We start from the raw sequence: 27,607 nt of genomic DNA on the forward strand, positions 1-27,607 counted from the left end.
TGATCATAAGAAGATGACCTGATTCTCTAAGTATAAGCTTAAGAAAGAAAAAAATGTAATTACTACTAACTATTATTCAGAGAAACCATGGACAGAAACACTTGCCCTCAAAATAATAATGGCGTTTTGGTATTTAAACTATTATAATAGAAAATTAACGATGCTTATTGTTTGTCTAAGTTTTTTATAAAGTAATGAGAAATAAATTAATTGATTTCAGTTTATTAAAAACAGAGAATCATGTTTACAAATGTATACTTTGGCCTCTTGGAGTTCAAAGTATCAGTCTTATAATCACTATTATCACTAATATTCTACTTATAGAAAGTTGGGGATTAAAATACATTTAACAAAAAATCAATATTGTTAAGCATTATTAACAATAGTCTTATATAGAGTATTATAATTACCATAATGCTAATAATAATAAACCCTCTGTACTAAGTACTGATTTAAATAACTTACATAAGTTAGTTTACATAATAATACAATGATTTATAAAGTTGGTATAACTATTTGCTATTTTACAAACAAAAAATGAAAATACATAAAGCGTATTTTCTGTGGTCATATAGATAAGTAAATGCCTCTGAACTCCAACTTTGGATTCTAAAATTTTTGTCCTCTACACTGTTCTAGTGTTTCAGTCTTGGAATATATGAGAATTAAAGCATGAGCATGGACAGATAGCACAAAGCGCTGAGCACATGATTTTCACAGGGTACCTGGGTTTAATCTCTGTTACTATTGGGTTCTCTGCATGATTACTACTAGGTTAACCTCTGAAGATATAGCAAAGAACAGTCTCCCAAACCATAGTAACCCAAATTCTGGCCCCAGAAAAAAAAATTAAAACACCAGTACACATTTTCTTTTCAATAAATTGACTAATTTCTGTGTAGTAGAAAGTCATACTATTTTATTTCACAAGCGATTTCATTTTCATTATATGTGTGTACAGAATATACTTTATTCAGTTTGGGGGATGCATCTGAGTTCTCTGCACTCTAATTCTAATTGTATAATGGGTTACAAAAAACATGTTCCTCAAACATGATTCCAGTAAATTGTGAGAATTACAGGAACAAAGAAAAATGATTAGGTAAGCAAGCAAGATAGACACAGTTGGTGTCAGAGAATGTCAGACCTGAGAAATAGATACTACATACCCCAAAAATAAGATCATGTACCTGTAGATTTTGGTACTCAAAAGAATACCCATATGGCCAGAGTGAAATGAATCAAATAGGGATACTATTCTGTAATGAAATTTGAGAGGAAGGCAATAACTTGATCAAATTTTATTCTAAAATATCATGTGAATCATTTAGGGATTTTAAGCAGAGAACAGCATATGAGATGTGCTTTACAATCACCAGAAATTATTGGATAGAAAGTAGACTGGCCCCACGAGAATGGCATTTATGAAGAAAAAGGGGATGATAATAATAAAAGTGGAAATGGGGAAAAGATGAACATTTTCAAGAAATATTTCTGTAGTAAAATTGAAAGTGCTTACTGGTGAATTATAGGTAAAAAGCAATAAAATAGAATTCAAATAAATTGCTATTTCTACCTTAAGTAACTGGGTTAGTTATAATACTATTCATATACAAAGAAGGTTGGTGATAAAAAATGATAAAAATGCTTCATAGAATGTACCAAGAATTTCATATTTTCATGCCATTGGTATTCCTAAGGATATATTTATTAGTGATTATATATAAGTTTAGAATTTAATTAGAAATATGAAGGGCTGGAGCAATAGCACAGCAGATAGGAGATTTGTCTTGCCCGTGGCTGAGCTGGGTTCTATTCCCAGCATCTCACATGGTCCCCCCAGCACTTCCAGGAGTAACTCCTGAATGTATGAGCCAGGAGTAACCCCTGTGCATCACCAGGTGTGGCCCAAAAAGCAAAAATGAAAAAAAAAAAAAAGAAAAGAAATATGGTCTAGATTTTTAAGCATTTGTACCTATGACTATTTTTTTTTTATAGATCACATCACTTAGAGGAGAAAAACGGAAGGAAGAGAAGGGGACCATATATAAAACCTTAAATAACAATTATGTTTACAGCTAGTGGAGGAATTGCTAGCTAAGGATAATGGGAAGGAAGTACCATTAGAATAGAATTAAAACAGGAGAAAACTTGTCTGAAAAAAACAAACTTTTGAAAGATTTTTAGCAGTAAACAAGACGATCAGAAAATTCAAATTAGTACTAGGAATGTAGCACAGAAATAGAGTAGGGGCCATGTCTGTGTAAGGTCCAAATTGTGTGTTTTCAGAAGGTCCGGCGGTGCTCTATCTCTCCCGCCTCCCGCGTTCGGAAGTCTTGAGCCATTTCCCCCACCCCAGGGAGGTCAATGGCGATGGGCAGGTGAAGGAACAAATGAGGGCCAGGCTGGTCGGTATCAATTGTAGTTTATTCCAATCTTCACTCTCACCTCTGATTCTGCCCTCTGGAGCCCAAGCGCCTCAGCTTGAACCTCTGCGCAGGCCTCAGCCTGAGCCTCAGTCTCTGCTCTCTTGAGCCCAAGCCCCCTTCGAGCTTACAGTCTTAGTTTATATAGTAGTCACGTAGGGTGGTGACACAAAGGTGGGTTGAATATTAACAAATCAGCAAAGAGAGGTAAGACCACTCCTTACCTTATAATATATATATATATATATATATATATATATATATATATATAACAGTCCTCAGGCCAGGTCAGTCTTCCTAGTCCCAGTAGGGTCCTAGTCTCGTTGTTATTTACTTTTGGATCATGACAGCATTTGTCCATGATCATACCCTCAACTTATAGTTGAATCTCGTGACGCTTTGATCTAGCCCATTTTGATACCAGGGTAGCTCACAGCTTGCCCTGGGTCCATTCAGTCCCTCGTCGGGATCTTGCTTTTGGGGTGCTAGTAACTAAGGGTAACTGAGTCAAGGAAGCAGATGCCCAGGAGTAAATATTATTTGGAGTCAATCAACTCCCAAGTTACAAAGCATAATATTAACTGTCTTTCTGTGTTCATACAGAAAGGACATTGCTTTAAGGTAAACTATGCAAATGACATAACTTACAATACAAGTACAGTGTTCTTAGAAGGATCTGATCTTACAAGCTAACAGAATCTGATTAGGGAGAAAAGGTGATTAACTGGCTGGGGAGGAGAGCACAGAGAGGAGTTTACAGATAAACAGAGGAATGGGAGTGACTCGGGAGCACTGTGATGGGTGTAACCCGATAAACCTAAGCTCTCTGTGACAGTGTTATTCTACACCAGACTGTATTCCTCTACATCATGTTCTCCTCCTTGCAAACTTTGAGGAACTTTATAAATTAAAGCATCAGCAGAGAAGTTTCTGGTCCTCTGACAGGATAATTTTAGTGATCACGATCACAATCATCCTGTTGTTCGTCGATTGCCTCGAGCAGGCACCAGTAATGTCTCCTTCATCCTAGCCCTAAGATTTTAAAAAGTGCCATATTCAAGGCTCTTTCAGGGTTAGGAGACTGAGACCCATCACTGTTACTGGTATTTGGCATTTTGGGTACGTACGAGAGAGTTTGCCAGACTCTGCCATGTGGGCAGGTTACATTCTGTAGCCTGCCAGGTTGTCCAAAGTAAGAATGAGATAATAAGATGTCGCAGAGCCGAAAATGCAACTGCACGCTTCTGGAAGCTGGGTTCTATAGACTCTGGGTCTTGGCCATTGATGGGTTTACAAGGCGCTGGGAGGGCAGTTGGTGGGTGTAACCCCTGCCTACTGGAAGATGGAGGACCTGGCTGGAGATGCTCAGCCCTGATCTAAGCAGGCTTGGAGATCTCAGCCCCGGGACCCGCATACCTTTGTCCCTCTGCCGGTACCTCCATGCGTGTGGAGAGTGGTCTCAGCATGGTGGTGGCTGGTTCTGGAGGTCTTCGGCTGCCAGGGCTCTGCTCGGGGCAGGGAGGGAAACTCAACCTGCCCCCCTCCAAGGGGCTCCGGTGAGGACGGCCAGGCAGCCAGGCACGGGGGCAGGAGGCTTCACGAAGTTTACTAAAAAAGAAATCAAATGGTTCTGTAAAATGAGAAGACAGTGTTACAAGAAAATTCAGGAATAAACAAATAAATGAACAAAAGCCACACCAGAAGGAGAGAGAGCAGCATGGAAGTTCAAGTCAAGAGCATCAGATTTCCATTCTAGCTGATATTTTCCTGCCTTTTGTCCAGGTACAGATAAAGGGTCAATAGGATAAGAAGCTGCCTGCCATGTGTTACCTTTTAAAGTGTTACTATGTCCTTTAGCCATTTACATTATCTTTCTGACTCCCCCTCATGTTGGAGAGATTTAAAATATCCAATTGTCTCTATTAGATAACCCGGTGCACTTTCACTCCTCTCCACTCAACCCTCAACACTTTTTACACAAATATATTATTTTTTTTTTACATTGACCTAAATATCTATACCACGTTCTTACAAAGAAAATAGCAGAGGGTTCTAAGTCACTCACTAGCTATATTTTTGCAAACAAAGTCTATATTGTGTTCTCATGGGCTGGAGCGATAGCACAGCAGGTAGGGTGTTTGCCTTGCAGGAGGCGAACCTGGCAGAGCCAGGTTTGATTCCTCCGCCCCTCTCAGAGAGACCGGTAAACTACCAAAAGTATCTCGCCTGCACAACAAAGCCTGGCAATCTACCCGTGATGTATTCGATATACCAAACACAGTAACAAGTCTCACACTGGAGACGTTACTGGACCCACTTTAGCAAATCGATGAACAATGGGAGGACAGTGACAGTGACCTATATAATCCTTTCCTTGTAAAAATTAAATACAGAAATCCGAGAGTTTTGGAAAATTTAGAAGTTCTGTCCTGAGTGCCAGTATAGCAGATGAGGCACTCGCCATGCATACAGCCCACCTTTCTGTTGTTGTTATTGTTATTTTGTTTTTGAATTTTGAGCCACATCAAGTGATTCTCCCGACTTACACCAGGCTCTGCACACAGGAATTACTCCTAGGATCAAACCTTGCCTGTGGGTTGGTTACATACAAGGTAAGCAATCTACCTACCCACTGTACTATCTCTCAGGCCCCATCCCTGTTTCATCCCCAGTATCACATTAGGTCCCCTGAGGCTGCCAGGACTGATTCCTGAGGGCAGAGCCAGGTGTTAGCCCTGAACACCAAACGGTGTGCCGCTAAACTGAAAAATAAAGAAAGAAACCCTGGAGTTTATAGATTCTCACATTGACCAATGTTGACTTGCATTGCAATTTGTGATAATTAAAATTTATTAAGACCAGAGCAATAATCCAGTGTGGAGTGCAATTGCCTTACATGTGGCCCCGGTTCTATTCCCCGGTATCCCATATGGTCCCTGGAGCACCAACAGGAGTAATTTCTGAGTGCGGAGCCAGGAGTAACCCCTGAGTATCTCTGGGTGTGACCCAAAAAGCAAAAAATAAAATAAAATAGAATAAAATTCATTTAAGTGTGAGCCGTCAGTGGTACACGCCAGTGTCAACCTGATAAATCAGCATTTACTTCTATTTCCCTCTGAAGGAAAGAGACTGCTGTAATTTTGTCCATAATCTTTATTTCTTCATCACTGCCATTTCTTTGTTTCCATTACTGGTGACCCAAAACTAAGGCATTTGTATAGACATAGCTAATTCCTTAATAGTTTTCAGCTGAATCCTGATTTCAGGAGCAAGACACATCTTTACTGTTTTAAAATGGGGCAGAGGGATTGAGGTGGTGCGTAAGATTTACACACACACACACACACACACACACACACACACACACACACAGTCTTTTAAAAACTTCAAGCTGTTTAGCTTTTTCAATCTGCTTCAATACTCCCTTAGGGTAAATTCCTCCTTTGTTCTGGGGAAAACCTAGTAAATAGATCTCTTTTGTTATGCAAAGTAAGGCAAAGACTCTTCTAACATAGAAATATCGAATTTACACAAGTTTCAGGGAATTAAAACTGCTTTGGGGATGATAGTAAAAGCTTGTCTTTGTTAAAGATAGAGTTTCCAGTTTGCAAACATGTTTCCTTTGAGAGAGAGAGAGAGAGAGAGAGAAGCAGAATTTAGAAAATGAAAATAAAAAAGAAAATAGTACAAAATTGTATATTTAAATTCTTTGACTGAGTTGCACCCTTTGGTATCCATAGTAGACTGGTCCCTTGAGGTGACCGCATGTTGTCACAAACCCAAGTTCAGTTGCTTGCCACTTGCTGGCCTCTATTCTAGAGACAAGAGTTGGTATTAGAGAAACACATATTTCCATTTGGAAAGAGTGTGCAGCAGACCAGTGGGTACCAAAAGATCTTCACCCGAATTCTTTTGGTACTTTTGTGTGTCTTACCAAAATTACTTTCAGGGACTGGAGAGATAATGCAGGGATTCAGGAATTTGACTTACATGCAGTTTTCTCTAGTTGAATCTCGAGCACTGCACTGTTCCCTTAGCACTTTCAGGCATGATCTCAGAGCACAGACATAGGCGTCACCCCTGAGCACTACCAGTTTTGGTAGCACCCGAAACCATCAAGCGCCACTATAATATATTTTAACAAATTATGAGTGAAAGGAAGGAATAAAGAGTTCTATGAACTAGGGTTTGAACCATCTCTCCATGAACTGATGTCAGTCCACTGATATAGAATGGCTAAAAGTCACTTCTTTAACATCTTGGTAACAATTGCCAGATTGGTATGCAGGATAGGTGTGAAAAGGTTGAAGAATGCTCACATAAATGATACTGGGATGTGGGCTATTTCTGAATGTTGTACCATTAGCCTGGAAGATGATTACATAGACCTTTTACAAGTTGCTTTTTGATCAGGGCTGTGAGTATAGACAAGACTCCATTGTTAGGTCACAGTCAAGGACTTTGAATTCTTGGTTATTTTCTTTTTTTGTTTGTTTTGTTTTTGAGCCACACCCTCCCGTTGATCGTCGATTTGCTCGAGCAGGCCCAGTAACGTCTCCATTGGAGACTTCGTTATTACTGTGTCTGGCATATCGAATACTCTCGGTAGCTTGCCGGGCTCTCCAAGAGGGGCGGAGGAATCGAACTCGGGTCGGCTCGAGGCAATCGACGATTAACAGGATGATGAAATGAAATGAAATGAAATTGAGCCACACCCAGCTGCCCTCAGGTACTACTCCTGGCTTTGCCCTCAGGCATCATTCATGGTGGCGCTAAGGGGGCCTTACCGCTAGCCGAAGTAGAACCCAGGCTGACCACAAACAAGACAAGTGCCTTGCTCATTGTACCATCTACCTAGCACATGCTATTCTTTATTTTGAGTCATTTTAGTTCTTATGTTCTTGCTAAAATAGCGACTGAAGGGTTATATATTTTGGCTTGTGTTGTCTTAAATCCAATCAGGCTTGGAGATCTCTAAGCAGGCTTGGAGATCTCCAAGCCTGCTCAGATTCAGATTGGGACTGGGGCCTCCTCCACCCAGACAACCCATCTTCCAGTATATAGGTGTTACACCCACCAACTACCATTTCCCCCCCTCCCCTGCCGTGTAATCCCATCAACAGCCAAGATCCAGAGACTGTAAAACCCCACTCCCGGAAGTGCGCAGCTGCAGCCGCATTTGCAGCCTGGGGACATCTTATTATCTAGTTCTTACTCTGGAGAACCTGGAAGGCTACCAAAAGTATCCTGCCTACAAGGTAGAGTCTGGTAAAACGCCCCGTGGTGTATTCAGTATGCCACCAGTAACAATGATGGGTCTCTTTCTCCTGACCCTGAAAGAGCCTCGGATGTGGCACTTTTTAAAATCTCAGAGCTAGGCCAAAGGAGACTTTACTGGGGCCTGCTCGAGGCAATCAATGAACAACAGAATGACACTGATACCGTGTCTTAAATCAGGAACCTCTGACTATCTTCAAAATAGTTTCTTCTCAGATTATATCTTTATTTTATGGTGTCTTGAAATCCATTGCCAAGCAATCTTCCTTACCAAACACCTACTTGTTGTTGTTGTTGTTGTTGTTGTTGTTGTTGTTTTGGCTTTTTGGCTCACACCTGGCAATGCACAGGGGTTACTCCTGGCTCTGCACTCAGGAATTACCCCTGTTGGTGCTCAGGGGATCATATGGGATGCTGGGAATCGAACCTGGGTTGGCCACATGCAACCCAGGTTGGCCTACTCGTTGTGCCATTACTTCAGCCCCCCCCCACTTTTGTTTTATTTATTAAATGTATAAAAAAGGCCAGAAAGTTCAAACCAGAGTACTAGTAGTGTATATTGTCTATAGTATTGAATTTATTATAATGAGATAACTAGTTGAATAAAAGAAAATAATTAATCTAATCAATTGATAATAATTTTGGTAAGATAAATTAAAGAAAATAAACAGGAATTATATATGACAGATTTGAGAGCCCTCTTTGGTGCAGAGAGAGGGGCAGAGGTGAAAAAGAGTGAAGAAATAAGAGAATTTTACTACAGAATGAAGAAATAGAGAGGTGTGCTCCTGGGCAGAATCATGCCACCCCCCCCCCCCCACACACACACACACACCACACATACAAAATCCCAGGTGAGGCTAGGGTAGAATCACAACGTGGGAAAGACCTAGGGGCCTTTTGGTGGGAAATAAGTATACAAAGACTAGTGGAATTAGTGTGCTTGGTCTGACCTTCTGTTATCTGGGGGGTGGGGATCAATGCGAGCACATATGGAATGCAGGGTAGTGGCATCCTGTCACCATATGCCATCAGTCCTGTCTTTCATATTGGGGACAGGGTGATCTGTCCCCAATCACATCACTATTTCATCAGCCGGCTGCCATTCAGTCCCCAGCAAACCTTACAATATGATTTCCTAAAACATTTCCACTGACAGTTTGAACATATTCAGATATTTAAAATTCATTAGATTATATGGAGGGGATGGGGAAAGAGAGAGAGACTGAAAGACACAGGGAGAGGGAGAGAGAGAGAGAAAGAGAGAGAGAGCAAGGGAGAGAAAGAGGGTGGGAGGAAAAGAAATAATATTAAGGCACTTTTATTTTTATTTATCTATTCATAGTGCTTGAGAACAAACCCATGCTTGATCTCATACAACAAGGCAAGAGCTCTCCCACTGACACAAATTCTCATCCTATGAGAATATCTTATTAATTATTGTATAATCCTATGAGTAGACTCATCATGAAGTTATCGTATTTATCATATGAAAACAAATATTTCCCAATTATAATTACTTGGCATTCTTAAATTGTTTTATATGTTTTCTTTGAAAGTGGACTGGATAAATATTAGATATAGACCCCAAAACATAAAGATAAGAAAAGGATATTCTTCCTCATGTTTGTCTTTTTCTAAAAGCCCAACTCACATTAGAGAGTGTATCTCAGGCAACCAGCCCAGGAGGGAATTTTATTGTTTATTCTGGCACACAATGGTATGAAACCCAGGCTTCTTTAAAAAATGGTACCTGTTCTCTTTGTCTACTAAAATCCAATCTAGTGACTAAAACAGACAAATGTCTGCTTTGAAGACAGAACTGGCCTATTCCAAACTGAACAGTTCGTTGACAATAAGCTTTCTTTAATCATTGCCTTTACCATATCTCACTTTTGCTTGTCCTTTGAGAAACAAAGCATCAAAACTTTAATGTTACAGATTCACCCATTTTAAGTGCACAGTTCAATATTTAACTCACAGAAGTGTATTACCATCACCACCATAAATCCGTGATAAATTTTTTATCATCTTCCCCCAAAAAAACCCATACAATTGATAATCACTTTTGATTCTTCTCATGCTTCGTAACTATAGGAAACCACTAATTTCCTGTTTTTAGAAATTAGTACTTTCGAAACATTTCATGGAAGAGTACTATAGAATAAGTGGTGTTCTGTAAATATCTGCTAGTGGCATTATGTGACGTATGCTTTATCAGTCTTAAGAGAAGCCTGCTGTTATTCTGAAATATAGAATTCAACATCAGGTTTGTGCTGTGAATTGTAATAAGAATTCTATTTCTCCGGAAACTGCAGTAAAGATAAATGTAGGATGCCTCAACTAAAAATGCCTTTTTAGATTTTATTTATTTATTTATTTGGTGTTTGGTCACTGGTTCTCAGGGGTCTAGGGTTGATTCATTTTTCTTTTTTTTACCAATGTAGGAGTACTGCTATTTATTTAGCCATTGATTAAGCTGATTGAATTGGGTATGAGCTCCAAATTACTTTTTTTTTAATTGAATCACCGTGAGATACAGTTACAAAGCTTTTATGTTCAAGATTCAGCCATACAATGATCGAACACCCATCCCTCCACTAGTGCACACTCTCGACCACCAGTGTCCCCAGTACATCCCCCTCCTCCCCCTCCCCCAACACACATGCCAGTGTTCACCCTTCCTGCCAGGGGCAGATGCTAGATCATTTCTTGTTCATTGCTCATTTTGAATATCATGGGTGCCATGGCCATGTGCTTCTGGAATCCTAGATTGTAAATGGTTGGGTTCCAGAGACATTTCTGTAGGGCAATAAACCATTTTGGGGATTCAACTGGGTATCTGTGGACCATGGCTGTTGGTCCACTAAGATGGTGCCTGGAGGCACATTGTGGGTGTGACAGCCAGGCTGATGAACATGTGGGGAACCAGGGAGCAACAGCCTGGTGCCTTTGCCACCATGTGGTATGGAGATTTAGTACTGAAACCTGTGTACCCGGGCCTTGCTTATGGAAGCTCTTGATCGCTGGGATTCCATCTGTGGTAGGTGGGGAGACTTCACCTACTCCATCTGGGGTGCCCTGATAAAATTGGCTCAGTACGGGGCCCAGAGAGATCTCCGCCTCTGTGGTGTCTTCCAGAATTCCCTGCTGTGTCTCTGGCTTCTGATCTCTTTCGAGGTTTATTTATGGGTCGCTGAAGCAAGGCCAGTAAAATAGTTTACAGGGTGGCACTGGAGTTGGTTCATGGGGTGACTGCCAGTGCTTCCACGTGTTTTGGGAAGTGGTGAGAAATAACTGACCTCAAATCCATGAAAATCTGGAGATTTCTGTCAAAAAACCTGCATACCCAAATTTTCAGATTATGTCTTGGTGAGGTTTGTCCTGAGACGGTGGAGTCAGGACAAGGGTATGGCGGTTATTTTGGATTGTGGAAGGAAGCGGCTGCTGGGATCTCTGCTTGGGCAGGCACAGGCCAACCTGCTCCCCTCCAATTTACCCCAGTCATATTCAGCCATGTGAAGATCAGAGATTAACTGTGGCTTTGATCTCTTTTGAGATTTATCTATGGGCGTCTGAAATATGGCCAATGAATGAGCTTGTATAGCTGAGCTGGAGGTGGTTTGTGGGCATGGCTCCCACATACCTAAATTTTGACCGTTTAATTTCTTGGTAAACTTGGTCCAAAGTTGTTGGGGTCCGGCCAAAAGCACAGCAACAATTTTGGGGTGTCAGGAAGCCTGAGGGCACCATCAGGCTTGTCCTGCAGGTACAGGTTGACCTGTTGGTGGCACCGTACCCCCTCAGGGTTTATTATTGACTGTGTTAAGACAGGATGTGTATGCATTTGTGTGTGTGTGTGTGTGTGTGTGTGTGTGTGTGTGTGTGTGTGTTCTGTGTGTGTAGTAGAGTGAGGGGAAGGGAGCATGTACATGGTATCTAAGATTGAACCCAAGTTAACCAGATGCCAGTGCAAGGTAAAGCCCCTACCCGCTGGGTCAGAGAGATAGTACAGCAGTTAGCGTGCTAGTCTTTATGCAGCCAACCAGACTTAGATCCCTAGCATGCAATGTGGCCCCCCGGACACTTCCAGGAGTGTTTCCTAAGTACAGAGCCAGGAGCCAACCCTAAACATCACCAGGTGTGGCCAAAACAAAACAAACAAGCAAAAAAATGCAAAAATGAGCTTACCTGCTATATTGTTACTCCATACTTAAAAGTTTCTATATTAAATTCAGTACCAATATGTGAGCCTTCTTATCTGTGTCTTTACATTCTCCAGACCAAACAGAGTATTTCATACCATTGACGTTATTATAAACAACAAATTTTCTAATAGCTTATAGCTATATAGATAACTGAAACCAGAGGTCTTTAGCTGCCAAGACTCTGCTTGGGGCAGGGAGGGAAAGTCAACCTACCCTCCTCCAAAGGGCCCCAGTGAGGACAGCCAGGTGTGGAGGCAGGAGACTCTGCGCTATTCTCTCCTGGGAGCTGGGTTTTATAGTCTCTGGGTCTTGGTCGTTGATGGGATTACACAGCAATGTGGGGCGGGCGGGGGGGGGACTTGGTGGGTGTAACGCCTACATACTGGAAGATGGGGGATCTGGGTGGAGGAGGTTCCACCCAGATCCCCCAACTTCCCCCTGCGCCATGTAATCCCATCAACGGCCAAGACCCAGAGACTATAAAACCCAGCTCCAGAAGCGTGCGGCCACATTTTCAGCCTCGCAACATCTTATTATCTAGTTCTTACTCTGGAGAACCTGGCAGGCTACCAAAAGTATCCTGCCTACAAGGCAGAGTCTGGCAAACGCCCCGTGGCATATTCAATATGCCAAAAACCAGTAACAATGATGGGTCTCATTCTCCAGACCCCGAAAGAGCCTCGAATGTGGCACTTTTTAAAATCTCAGGGCTTGGACGAAGGAGACGTTATTGGTGCCTGCTCGAGGAAATCGAGGAACCACAGGATGACAGTGATACAGTGATATAGATGACAAGTCAATGAATACAATAATAAGACTCTCAACAAGTCATTGTGGTGCTTTATCTTTGTAACATATCTTCTAGATAAATATTATTTCTTGTTCACTTGCAGCAGGATTTATTTGTGAGTGTAATTTCAATCAGACGTATGACAATATTTTCTATGTATGGCTTACTCCCAAGAATATCCTTCAGTTCCTTTTTTCATTTTGTGAGATTTTGTTCTGCCAGAATACTCTATACATAGGAAATGCGTGTTGTTCCTTCTTCGATGGTGATGGCATGAGGAGTTTCTCTATAAAATCATCTGGGTAGCTCTTATGATGGTGGCTTATGCCACTGTGAAAGGTTAGAAAGGCTAGTAAAATCAATTTCTGCTTCTATTGAATTGCAATGGAAATAGGAATTTAAAATATAAGGAATAACCATAGTTCTGAATTATTTGCCCACATCATTGTTTGAATGACTTATAATTTCTACAAAAATATATGAGAACCTTTTTCAGTTGAGTAGAATTAAATCCCCCATTCAAAGGTGGGTGGGAAGAAAAGAAACTTTAAGAAAAGTGTTTTTATTGAAGTAACAGTGACTATAAGACATTGATTTATGTGACTTTCAGGTATGAATCACTATAAATAAACATCTGTATATAACAAATTAATTTTACCATTTAAAGTCCAATTCTATTTTTCAAATGCATAGAAAGAAGAAGCAGTATTTTTTCTGGCTATGCATCACTCGTCCAATATAATTCTTATTTTTAGGCTACAGAGCTGCTGAAATAGCAGTTATAGTAACTTTCTTAATTATAACTATTGTACAACTCTGTATTCCAGAAATTAGTTTAACTCTGCATTGATTTAATCTCTGCAATATTTCAAGATTGGTTAACTAAAGAGACAGATATTTTATTTGCATTTTGAAAGTACATAATTATCTGCCAGGAGTAGTAAGTAAAAGTCATTTTTCTACCTGTTAATTTCAACTGATTTATTGTGTACACACACACATAAGCACAAACACACACACCCCACCACCACCACCACCATCACCAACAACAACAACATTTTATAAACATAAAATACGTCTTTATGTTTTATGCCCCCCTCTTCATTTTTCAAAACTTTACAATTTAACTCGTCTTATTTTAAAATGTGTTAATAACACATACCATTTTCATAATAAATTGAATACTCTTTCTAAGAAATGAACAATCATTTCTATCTATAATTACTATCATATTTTTAAAATATAGAACCAGGTTATAAATAAGTGTACTGTTATACTGTTACCTGTTAAAAAAAATAAAATATAAAAAAATGTAATTGAGTAATGGGCTGGAGCGATAGCATAGCAGGTACGGCATTTGCCTTGCACGTGGCCGACCTGGCGGACCCAAATTCAATTCCTCCTTCCCTCTTGAGAGCCTGGTAAGCTACCGAGAGTATCTTGCCCGCACAGCAAAGCCTGGCAAGCTCCCTGTGACATATTTGATATGCCAAACACAGTAACAAGTCTCACAATGTTACTGGGCCTGCTCGAGCAAATCGATGAACAACAGGAGGACAGTGACAGTAATTGAGTAGTAAAATATATCCTTTTTTTTTTTTTGTGGACTAAATTTAGTGGTGCTTGTAAGATATTTCCAGCCAGTACTAATGCTTATGTGGTAATCAAGGGATGATACTTCTCCAGGGATAAAAATCCTGGGTCAGGTCTCAGACCCTGTGAAATACGTTCTATACTTTTCTTTGCAGCAATATAAAAATAAAACATCAAATCAAATAATGAAGAATATTGATACAAACTTGTTTCTTCTTGATTCATGGAAGTTAATAGTAAGGACAGATACAGATGATGAAGGAATAATGATTTTGATGGGCATGATTTTTTCAGATCTATGTAATATTTCATTCTTTGTTAATGCTGTAGGGATTGTAGTACTGCATATACTGCTAAATCAGAGTTGAGCTAACAAGTAGACCAATTCTGAAATGAGTTAAGTATTAAAAGTTTCAGTTAAATAGATGATGTATTGAATAATAAGGAAAACATCTTTGATCACCATCAGTCTCCATCTAACTTCAACTAGGAATGACATATAATTTAATATATATAATTCATTAATATCATTTTTTTTTGTTTTTTATTTTGAGCCACAACCAAAGGTGCCCAAGGCTTACTCCTGGTTCTGTGTTCAGGGATCATTCCTGGTGGGAGTTTTGGGGACCGTAGGTCGAGCTGGGGATCAAACTCTAGTTGGGAGTGCAAGTCAAACATTTTACCCATCTTACCCACTATTCTATGTTTCCAACCATAAATATATTTTAATAAATTCTAAAGTGATCATGTTTTATCACTTTCCCCACCATCAGTTGTCTATATTTTCAAACTAGTCGGTCCCATTAATTTCTCATAAATTGTTTCGTTGACCACATGAGCAAAGGCTACTCATGGTAAATTGTTGACTACATAATTCACATAGGGTCACGCATAATCATTTGTTTAGTCATGGCTAAATGCAGGTGATGAAAAAAAAAGGGACTAGAAAACCACTGACTTGTTTCTTATATAGGAAGAAGAAAATAAACTCCAGAGAGATAATTGATACATAAGCTGATGCTCTCAAAGAAATTTGAGTTATTCCTAGTTGAAAATAATTTTTGCCTTTACTGAATTTTCTGCTCTGAAGAATATTTTTAAAAGAAATGAGAAAAAATTAAATGTGTGAAAGAAATTCAGTCAAAATACTTTTGCATTATTTTGTACTGAAGTCTACCAATGTGACTTAAAAATTAGAAGATACTCATCATAAACATAAATATAACAATTTTATATACTAAATTATAGAGCTAAGTAGTAACTTTCTGAGAGAAAAATAGGAAAGGACCTACTTCTTATAAAGCTGTTACTGCCCTAATATAGCTGTAAGAAATATATTTGTATGTTTTTCTCCCAAATTAGTCATTCATAATAAGAATTCTTTAAAAACATGATTAAAATTAGAGTAATATGGTATCCTTAAATGTATATCAAAAGCACTGATTCAGAAACTAAAGTAGCTGTCTTCTGCAATCCTAGTGATCGGGAACATAGTTTTAACAAATAATAGTTGTTATTCTTCACATTGACACTTTTATGCACTGGAATCTGTGTACAATCATTTATCACTCTCTGACAACAGTCAAAGCATGTTTTAGCTGGCAATTAATTTTATTTTCTTTGGTTTTTATTTCACATTATTAGAATAGAATCCAATAAATGTACATTAGTTAATTAGCATTAGTTATTCAAACTTGTTTAGTCATTTTAATAGGAAACACATCTGGTGGTGCTATGAGCATTACCAGATCTCAGCAGTGATCAGGGGCCAGGGGGTTCTGGGAATTCAACTCAAGGTCTTGTATATGCAAGGCATGTACTATACCATGTGAGCTATTTCCTAGATTCTTATTATTTATTTTCAGCCAAGCCCGACAGTGATAACGGCTTACCCCTGCCTCTCTAGTCAGGGATCACTCTGTCAAGGCTTGAAGGACCATATAGGGTGGGGGGGAGTGAAGCCAAGTCACCCACAGTCAATGCCATTCCCTTACCCATGTAATATCATTCTTGCCTCTGAATATCCTCTTAGCATTTTGAAGATAACATGCTTTTCTGCCCTGTAATTCGACTGAGATATTTTAAGTTAAACTGACAGCAACTTCCTTATGTAGAGAGCTTGAATCATTCTCTCCTAATCTTTAGGCTTTACCATTTTACTTTTGATATCCATTGATTTGTATATGTTTTGGTCTTATTTTGTTTGGAGGTCTAATACTCTTGGATGAGCATGACCTGGAAATCCTGGGCTATATCACTTGTAAAAGTTTCTACCTCGGTCTCCTTTTTTTTCTGGGACCCCTGTGTTAAGAAGATTAATTCCCTTGATGTTATTTTGCCAAATTATGTTCCAGTTCTGGTCTGAATATTCTGCAGCCTTAAGTTTTATTTTTTTCTGGTTCAGACAGGAACAGATCCTGATTTTAGGGAAAGAGAACTGTGAATTTGGACTGAAGATTAGCCAGACTTCCAGCACAGTATGCAGTGGAGGAGGACTGAGTCTAAGGGAAACATCAGTGGAAGACTGTGGCCCCACAAGGAAGGCTACCCTCATAAAAAACTATGATGGAGATATGTTCCAGCAGTTTTCCTGAGTAGGAAACTTTAAGTGTAGTTTCCTGCTTCCAGAGCCAGGGGTTGTATAGTCAGTATGGGCAGAGAGTGCTATTGATGAAGGTAAATCCAGTGACAGCCCCAGGTGCAGATGGAGAGTGTTTTGCAGAAACATAGAGTCAGTTAATCTCGAAGAAGTCTCACCTGCAGAGGTGAATCTTGCTCAACTTCAAACAAGGTTCACAGATGTCATCACCAACACCTGAAACTCTAGTATCTGCTGCTGGGAATTACAGACTCTAGCTGTCACTTACTACTTTGGACAAGTACTGCAGATGTCCATATATGCTGAAGAGTAGATCACTGGGAGTTTTACCTTCTTAGTCTGGTTCCTTGTTTATTTCTAGCTGAAGGGTATCAGGCCTTGGTGGGTCTTGGGAGCCTTTTCAAATTTTTCTTTCGAGGAACACCTCTCTATTTTTCACAGCTGGTACTGTGTGATCCAACACACTAATGCAACCCTCAAGTATGGTGACTCTCAATCTGGACCTAACCAGTATCATCCTGCGGAATCCTGTGGTTACATTGCCAAGTGTAGGACCCAGGCTGGGCTACTGGAAGCAGAAAGAGGTGGACATCAGCTGTGGAGAAGAAACCTAACATTTCTATTTTGAACTAGGCACACACCTGCTGTTTTTGATTTTTCGCTTTTGGGGGTCACACCCAGAGATGTTCAGGGGTTACTCCTGGCTCTGCACTCAGGAATTATTCCTGGCAGTGCTTGAGGGACCTTATGGGATGCTGGAGATCGAACCCAGGTCAGCCACATGCAATGCAAATGCCCTACCAACTATACTATCGCTCCGGCCCCATATCTGCTATTTTATAGTCACCCTTTTGTTCTAAAACACTCAAGCCCCTTCCAACTCCACTCTCCCCCTCCCGACACAGACTGTGCATTAACACTGTTCTAACACTGTTCCTAACCTTTCCAAGACCAGCAGCCATACCTGCACCATCCCCAGGGCAGTGGCTTTCCCATCAACAGTGAGGTGTCCAGCTAGCTTCAAGCTGCACCTATACTGATGCTGTGATAAGGCATTTCTCTTTGGGTCCTTCTACATCCCTGGGAACTAGAGGCAGAAGCTCCTAGCGGGAACCCTCTATCCCTACCCTCTACCTCCCCCTTGCCCAGTCAGATTTCTCATGATCCATTCAAGTCTCAGTGTCTCCTGGGGTTTCTCCCCAGCCTTGAAGAACTTTCTTATAAGGAACAAGAGAGTGCATAAAGCGACAATCTTGCAAGCCTGTTGTGGGCAGGCATGTAACAAACAAGTATCCACATTCTCATCTCCAGTATCCCCTGGTTTTCCTGGGTCCCATTCCTGAGCTTCCCACTGTCTTTACACAAAACAAGGAAGCATTGTTCCTCTGGATCTGTTGAACCACATTTGAAGCATCACTTATACTATGGGCTCATTTTAGCTCGGGGCCCCCAAATGATGCAGTCAGCCATGTAACCACCCTTCAGGCTCAAGGGCAATTGTATCAGTATAGAAAGAAACCTAAAAATACCTTCATTTTCTCCAAATGGCCCTTTAATCATCCCTTCCTCTTGTGAAGAATTCTATTCTTAATACAATTATGAGAAAACTTTTCCTACACAAGTTGATGTTCTCTTACCACCTCTCCCTGTAATGATGTTGATTCTCAAGATTAGTCTTTCAAGTATTACGACGATCACGACCATCCTATTGTTCGTTGATTGCCTCGAGCAGGCCCCAGTAACGTCTCCTTCGTCCTAGCCCTGAGATTTTTTAAAAAGTGCCATATTCAAGGCTCTTTCAGGGTTAGGAGAATGCGATCCATCATTGTTACTGATATTTGGCATATTGGGTACACAACAGGGAGTTTTCCAGACTCTGCTGTGTGGGCAGGTTACATTCGGTAGCCTGCCAGTTTGTCCAAAGTAGGAATGAGATAATAAGATGTCGCACGGCTGCAAATGCGGCCACGTGGTTCCGGGAGCTGGGTTTTATAGTCTCTGAGTCTTGGCCTTGATGGGATTACATGGCACCAGGGGGCCAGTTGGTGGGTGTGACTCCTGCCTACTGGAATTTGGAGGATTTGGGTGGAGGATGCTCAGCCCCGATCCAAGCAGGCTTGGAGATCTCAGCCCCCGGACCCGCATGCCTTTGTTCCTCTGCCGGTACCTTCATACGTGTGGAGAGTGGTCTCAGCATCGTGGTGGCTGCTTCTGGAGGTCTTCGGCTGCCGGAGCCCTGGTCAGGGCAGGGAGGGAAACTCAACCTGCTCCCCTCCAAAGGAGCCCCAGCGAGGTCAGCCAGGCGCGGGGGCAGGAGACTCTATGCTGTTCTCTTCCGGGAGCTGGGTTTTACAGTCTCTGAGTCTTGGCTGTTGATGGGATTACACGGCACCAATTTCAAGTATTGTTGCTGTATATTTCTGTTTTGTTTTTGTTATTGTTATTGTTGTTATATATGTGAGGAAGAATATAACCCAGGAGTTTTATCATTCCACCATCTAGCTAGAACTCTCACCATATTAAAACTAAACACTATAATTAGTTTACAATTATGAGTGTGGAGTCGATATTGTATGATTTGAGATATGTTGTAATTTCTGATGTATTTACTCTCCCTCAAAGCCTTCTATATAAAGGTAGCACTGTCCTCCCATTGTTCATCTATTTGCTCCAGCGGGCACCAGTGATGTCTCCATTGTGAGACTTGTTACTGTTTTTGGCATACTGAATACGTCATGGGTAGCTTGCCAGGCTTTGTCGTGTGGGCAGGATACTCTAGGTAGCTTGCTGGGCTCTCCAAGACAGGTGGAGGAATCAAACTCGGGTTCATCGCTTGAAAGGCAAATGCCCTACCCGCTGTGCTAGCTATATGAAGGTACAAAAGAAAAGTCAAGATTGGACTTAAAAGATATTTTAAAAATCTTTAATTTAAAAATTAAAATTAAATATTTGAAAAATCTTTATATTGTGCACTGGATGATTTTTACCTTGAGGTGATGAGAAAAGAGAAGTCAATATTTCCATAAACAAAACACAATTGCTTAGTGTTTTATTTTTTCTTGGCAGGTGAAGTTTCTGTCTATTATAATACATTTTTTTCAAATTCCACTACAAAGAGGTCACAGCTGAGGTTCACTGTGGGCTGCCAGATATAGCTAGATATAATGATAATGTAGTTTTATTTTGGAGTTAGTGATAATTGCCAAAATATTACATAGACATACATAATGTTTTATTCAGGAGTCATATCTTTTGTGGAAAACACACAGACTTCTTCTTCTTTCCCCTCTCAGATGTGGGCTCTGTTGAAGGACTTGCCTATCACAGAGCCTGGGATACTTTGTACTGGACCAGCTCTACTACGTCTTCCATCACCAGACACACAGTGAATCAGAACCGGCCTGGAGCTTTTGATAGAGAAGCTGTCATTACTATGTCAGAGGATGACCACCCCCATGTGCTAGCCCTGGATGAATGTCAAAAGTAAGAAATGACAGTTTTTGTCTTTATAAATTTAGGACAGCAGTTTTCGAAAGGATTATTTTGAAAAAAAGATTTCATTTAAAGTTCTCTTTTCACAGTTAATAAATTTAATAGTAGCATTATACATATGAATAAATTCTTGGTTTTTTTTTGAGAACAAATATTAACTCCACTGAAAATCCTGTAAAGACAAATTTAAATGATTAAAAGTAAAATAGACATGATGCTCTTTTGGTAAAAAATATGAAGAATTCATTAATGCATAATAGAAATAAATTAAAATTTGGGGAAAGCCAATTAACCTAAACACTGTTTTTATATTTTGTCGAGTAATTTTAGTAGCTGAGGATATATATAATTTGAATACAAAGAAAACTAAAATGGTAAAAACAAATCTTTGAGTACGGCTATATTTTCAATAAATAATTGAAAATAGTCTAAACATTCTATATCTATTTGATAAGATATTTTGAAAGCATATATAAAAACAGCTTATAAGGAATTCACAACAAGAAAAATATTCAGATTAATACAAGACAGCAAATTTGAAAGAGGTCATATTTTGAAAATGCTGAAAAGGAAACAATTAGATAAAAAAAAATAAGCAAAGTGTGTGTGTTTGTGTATGTGTAGTTCTACTTACACATAAGATTAGTTATATAAATCCTCTTATTCTTTAATTATGCAAGCAAAAAATAATGAGAACAACCTGGTTTTTACTGACAACTTTTTTCAGGTATGCTGAGAAAAGCACTGAAGATTTATAAAAACAAAACAAAACACTGATTAGTAAACACTGACACTGATGATCATTTACTTCAGTGAGAAGAAAGGACTTAATAAACTGCTTAGAGTGAGAATAACAATAAATTTAGATCATCTTACACAGTGAAAATAAAATTGCCCTTAATTCATTTACCTGAACACCTTCAACTTATATGTGAAGATGCAGGAGTTTTAAATGAAACGTTACTTCACACAACATTAGTGACCAAATAAATCCCTTTGATCAGAGCTATTCTATTCACTTTTGCTTAAGACCCTTCAGGCACTGAATTGTTAATATCAAATCAATATTGCTGATCAAATGATAAGTAGCCTAGAGGTGGACAGCATAGCAAGGACATTATGGTTTGCTCCTTCTTTTGGGCATGATGGTTTGCAACACAGGTAGTACTGAAAGGTTGTCATGTATAACTACTTTCAACACTCAGTTTTTGTCCAGAGTGATCATTTGCAACTATCATTGCCAAAGTGTTACCCTTGCTATGCTAACTACCCTCTCCCCTCAACTTGTTTCAAACTTGTAACCATGGGCCAAACCTAGCCTTCATTTCTACTCTTTGGGTGATAGTCTCATACTTTGTTTTTTTTTTCTTTTTTTTAATATCCCACAAATGAGTGTAACCAGTCTATGTCTATCTCTCTATCTCATTCCACGTAGCATGATACTCTCCATGCCCATACACTTATAAGCAAATTTCATGGCTTCATTTTTCCTAACAGCTGCATAGTATTCCATTGTATGGATGAAACATAGTTTCTTTATCCAGTCATCTGTTTTCAGACACTCAGGTTGTTTCCATATTCTGGCTATTGTTAATAGAGTTGCAATGAACATAGAAGTACAAATGGAATTTATGCCTGTGCTTTGGGGCCGCCATGGAATGATTCCAGAAGTGTTGATCCTAGGTCATATGGAAGCTCAATTTCTATTTTTTGAGGAGTGCCCAGAGTGTTTTTACTTAAAAAGGCTTGACCAGTCAGCATTCCCTCCAACAATGAAAGAAAGCTCCTTTCTCCCCACATTGGTTGTTATTGTTCTTTTGGATGTGTGCCAGTCTCTGTGATGTGAGATGATATCTCTTTATCATTTTGATTCTTTAATGATTAGTGATGTAAAGCATTTTTTCATGTGACTTTTGGCCATTTGTATTTCTTCTTTGCAGAAATTTTTGTTTGTTTCTTCTTCCCATTTTTTGATGGAGTTGAATATTTTTCTCTTGTAAAGTTCTTTTGTGACACTTAGCAAGGCAAACACTCTACCCACTGTACTAGCTCTTCAGACCAATAATAAACTTTTGTAATATAAAAATTTCCATTTTGTATTTTTTCATAATCCTACACTGCCTTTAAGTGATTATTCATAGATTGGCATAGTAATCTTGCTGTAAATAGTAAATATTATCTTATAATTTTCTTTGCAAGGTTCAAATAAACACTTAATCCTATAAATAAAAATGGAAAATAAACTAGTTAGGTAAAAATAGAGGTTACGGGGGGCCAGAGAGATAGTATAGTGATTAAGATGCTTGCCTTGCACTCAACCAACCTGGGTTCAATCCCCAGTGTTCCATATGGTCTCCTAAGCACTACCAGGAGTGATTCCTGAGTACAGACTCAGCAGTAACTACTGAGTACTGCTGGGTTTGACCCAAAACACAAAACTTGATAATTAAATATATATTTTTAAATAGAGGTTAAGGATTATATCATAAGTCACAAATCTCAACATGCTAGCTTGATTCTGAGTGGAGAGATTTTTATTTAATATTCAAGCTTGTAACATATGAGTCCATCTAATTTATTGGTGAAAGTCCACCTTATAAGAATGTGGGCAGTCACAGTCAGTCACAGTCCTCCCGTTGTTCATCGATTTGCTCTAGCGGGCCCAGTAACGTCTCCATCATGAGACTTCTTGTTACTGTGTTTGGCATATCGAGTATGTCACGGGTAGGCATGCATTTAAATTGATGGTACAAAGAAGGGAAGATTAAACCTCTAAGGCTCTGTTAAGGAAAGAATTGACATATGGGACTGGAGTTTCCTTTGTTATATCAGGTCCTTAAAGCAGTAGATGTGTAGGTAGAGGGAGGGTGCTATTTCTCAAGGCATAGTATCAAATAGCCATTACTAAAACCTGGAGAAATTTTCAGATAACCACATACTTAGCATTTGAAAGTGTCTCAGATTGGGTTAATTCAGCTTACACACACACACACACACACACACACACACACACACCTTTGCACATATGTATTTACATGTTTCAGAGAGAAGGCTGAAAGTTTTCTCGGAATTTGGCCTCTTAGCATTGCTAAGTTTTGAATCTATGATTATCCCTCTTGATTTCTGATTACAAATATCCACGCACACAAAGTGGCTACTCTTATTGATAACATAAATCAGTTTATTTCAATAATAGACATTTTTTCAATCCTTCAGGATTATAACATCAATACATGTAACAGAGAATAAAAATCTATATTTCTTCGCTCTTTCAATGACTTCTAAAAGTTGTCATAGTATCCTACAGATTCCTTCTAGAATGGTTCAACAAACATTGCTTTACAACTTTCTTTAAAATCAATATGTTCTTCAACATATGTTTAAGGAATATAATGTTGTATATAGAATTTTATAACAACATTGTTATTTACAAAAGAAACAAACTGACAAAGAGAAGAGAAAATAAAAAAGTAAAGAAGTTAGCAATTATATTCTCTAAAATTTACAAAGCAGACTACAGAATTAAAAAAAAATATAAAGGAGGAAGGAGTAGGTAGATGCTGATTTATACAAATTGAAAATGAGGAATTAAATTAGGTTAAAAATAATATCTAAAAGAATCATGCTGCAACTTCTGAAACATATTAATAGGTTACATTGTTAGTTGACAAAAAATTCAAAATAACTTTTTCCTCTAATTAAAATAAATCTTCACTATGCATCAAATTGATTCATTTTAATTACATATCATTTTAGAGATTGTACAATATAACTTTTCATAAATGGTCTAGGTTTCCTTAAATTGGAAAAAAGGCATATGAAAACATAATATACTTAATCACTTTATCACTTAACTTCCCATTAGTCGTCGATTTGCTCGAGCGGGCGCCAGTAACGTCTCCATTTGTCCCTGTCGCATGCTAGTGTAGCCCAATGGCATCTGTTCGTTCTGGGAGCATGAAGACCCTCAAACCGATCATTCATGATCTTGATGAAGAAGTCTGACCATCTGGTAGGTGGGCGGCCACGAGGTCTTTTGACATCCCGTGGAATCCACTCGGTAACAGCTCTAGTCCAGCGGTCGTCTTTAAATCTCATTATGTGACCAGCCCATCTGATTTTTGAAACCTTGGCAAATGACACAGCGTCCCTGATTCTTGATCGTCGATGGAGGTCGGAACTCCGGATTCTTTCTCTCATTTGAGTGAAACTTGATATTCCAAGCAAAGCTCTTTCAATTCCTCTTTGGGAGACCTGAATAGCGTTCTCATCCTGTTTGCATAGAGCCCAGGTCTCTGAGGCATATGTTAATGCAGGAAGAACAGTGGAATCAAAGAGATGTGCCCGGAGCCAGAAGTTCTTCATCCTCTTAGCTATTTCTTCGACGTTCTTGAAGGCTTTCCAAGCCGCTCTTTTCCTCCTGCGCAGCTCGGGTGCCAGGTCATTTGTCATGTTGACTTCTCGACCTAGGTACACATAGCTGTTGCATTCGGAGATGGTCGTTCCGTTGAGAGCAAATGGGGCATCAGGAATGAGGCTGTTTCTCATAAACATTGTCTTCGTAAGATTCAGCTGTAGTCCTACCTTTCCGCACTCATGGTCAAAGTCGGCCAGCATTTGTGCCGTTTGAGAGACCAGTAGCTACAACTGGTCTCATTCATAATATACATATCTTAAATTATTACCTGGGCTGGAGTGATAGCACAGCAAGTATTGCGTTTGCCATGCACACATCAGACTCAAGCAATTCTTCCGCACCTCTCGGAGAGCGTGGCAAGCTACTGAGAGTATCTCGCCTGCACAGCAAAGCCTGGCAAGCTACCCATGATGTATTCGATATGCCACACACAGTAACAACAAGTCTCACAATGGAGACATTACTGGGATGCTCTAGTAAATTGATGAACAATAGCAGGACAGTGACAGTGACAGTGACATTATTACCTATACTTCTATAAAGTCAGAAAACCCTAGACAAATAATTTTGTTTCTTTTTAAAATAGCTCAACATTAGCATTTTATTAGTATTTTACTATCAATTTAAAAATTTGTTATTTTCACTTTAGTTTGATGTTTTGGACCAACTGGAATGAACAGCATCCAAGTATCATGAGGTCTACTCTCACTGGAAAAAATGCTCAAGTGGTGATCAGTACAGAAATACTCACCCCAAATGGACTCACCATTGACCATCGTGCAGAGAAGCTATATTTTTCTGATGGCAGCTTGGGAAAAATTGAAAGGTGTGAATATGATGGAACCCAGAGACATGTAAGTTCACTAAGAATTTCTTCATTATAAATTTGAGCACTGATACATTTGAAAAATGTATGCTTTATAATTGTCTGAAATAGATATTCCATAGACTTTCTCAAATAGCTAACAACTTGAAACAACCCGGTTGGATAGTATATTCAGTGAAAAGAATTTCTGTGGATATTTTAAAATCCTTGAAGGATATTTTTGCCAGAAACACCCCGATTATTATAAACTATTCTAATGAAGGAAAAACTGTGTCTCTTCTACTTTTCATGTTAATTGTATATGGATTGGTAAAATGACTTGGTAACATGGCCACACTATCATTTGTACTTTTTGTAAGTGAAGATGAAATTAGTTTGTTGCCCAAGTGTAAGATAACATTGGTTTGTGCTTTCTCCTCTGCCACAAGGAGCTTGGGTTTACTGAGTAGTACCAATCACAGTGATCCGAAAGCACTCCCATTTCCTCGGTATTCATCTTTAACTTCTCTGTCTGATTTCCCTACCTGTTAATCACTAATTTCTCCTAAGAAGTGACTTGTAAAGTGACTTGTAAAGTCAAACTCTTCAGAGATCCCCAGATTTGTATTTGTAATGAAATATTGCTTCTCTGTTTTTCTTATGTCCTTTGCATAGTTACTCTAGAGCAATGTCCTTTTAGTGTAGACATAGGAAGACCATTATGCTATGCCTTTGTAACTTGGGAGTTAACAGATTCTGAATAATATTCACTCCTGGGCATCTCTCATATTTTCTCAACTTAAGCCTCAGTTGCCCTTAGTTCCTAGCACCCGAAAAGCAGGATCCTGATCAAAGAACTGAATGGACCCAGGGCAAGCTGTGAGCTACCCTGGCATCAAAATGGGACAGACCAAGTGCCATAATACTTAACTATAAGTTAAGAGCACAATCATGGACAAATTCTGTCATGATCCAAAGAGAAAATCCTGGACAAAGACTCTGCTTAGGGTTAGGAAGGGCTCATTTAGCCTGAGCACTGTAGACTGGGATCTATAGTGAGATGTTCCCAGGAGAGCCACCCTACAAGCTTAATGCATCTCTTACTCTGTCCATATAACATGACTAATATCATTAAGAAGTAGAATTAAGATGAATGTTTAAATGGTTGTTGGACTAAGGAAAGGAGAAATGCACCCCTAGATGAAATTCTGCTCTTGAGAGGATCTCCTAGCAGTGATTTGTCTTAGAAGAACTTTCCTGGAAGGAAAGAAAGCTTTACAAATGTTGATTGTGCTATCCAGACATAAAGGTGTAGTTACTAACCAGAATGCTTGAAGGTTGGGTGCTAGATTAAGGCGCCAAGATAGAGTGGGAGGGAAAGGAGAGTGCAGCATGGGAGATAGGAGGAATACGGGGGAGGGTGAGACTGGAAGGAGGCAGAGGGAGACAAGATTGGAATGAATTGTGACGTCACCAATCATCCTGGTGGCCCTCTTCCCTCCTTCGTACATCTGTCGGTGGCTGAGATAGGCTGGGATGGGGAAGCAGCTCGTGGCCACTGAACGCACATGGCAGAAGAGAGAGACCAAGCTGCCCTCGCTCACTTATTTTGTGAATCACACCGTAGGATAAAAGGAGATTTGAAAAGAATGAACTAATCCATGTTCTGTGTTTTGAGCTTACAAAATGCTTTGAAGTGAGGAAAAAGGGGTTTCTTTCTGTCAAGTCCCTTCTCTGTCTTTTTTCTCTTGATTTCCAGATGAAATATGAGTAAAAACATCTTTTGGCTGCTTGGGAGAATGCTTAACAGCAGTAATTTAGAGCTTGATAAAATTCCAGTGCCTCACATGCCCTATGAAGGCAGATGCTCTTGGCAGCTGGGAAAACTCCAGAGGCAGAGGATTAAGATTCGGATTCTTGGTGCCTGAACAATGGTACAGTTGGGCACAATAGTTCCCAACACTGACCTTAGATGGATCATAGACATTGCATATGGTCTC

The 27,607-nt window shown here is 39.5% G+C and overlaps 1 protein-coding gene across 1 annotated transcript in view; it reads left to right on the top strand.

Moving 5' to 3' along the window:
* LRP1B (LDL receptor related protein 1B) overlaps positions 1-27,607 on the top strand; it is a 1,985,988-nt gene that overhangs the window by 1,567,279 nt on the left and 391,102 nt on the right. The window contains exons 42-43 of the mRNA XM_056117551.1: positions 20,187-20,376; positions 25,452-25,656. Coding sequence (XP_055973526.1) covers positions 20,187-20,376; positions 25,452-25,656 — 395 coding nt within the window. The remainder of the gene's footprint in view (positions 1-20,186; positions 20,377-25,451; positions 25,657-27,607) is intronic.

Source organism: Sorex fumeus, unplaced genomic scaffold (genome assembly GCF_029834395.1).
Source record: "Sorex fumeus unplaced genomic scaffold, SorFum_2.1 ptg000035l, whole genome shotgun sequence".
In the NCBI taxonomy this organism is placed as follows: Eukaryota; Metazoa; Chordata; class Mammalia; order Eulipotyphla; family Soricidae; genus Sorex; species Sorex fumeus.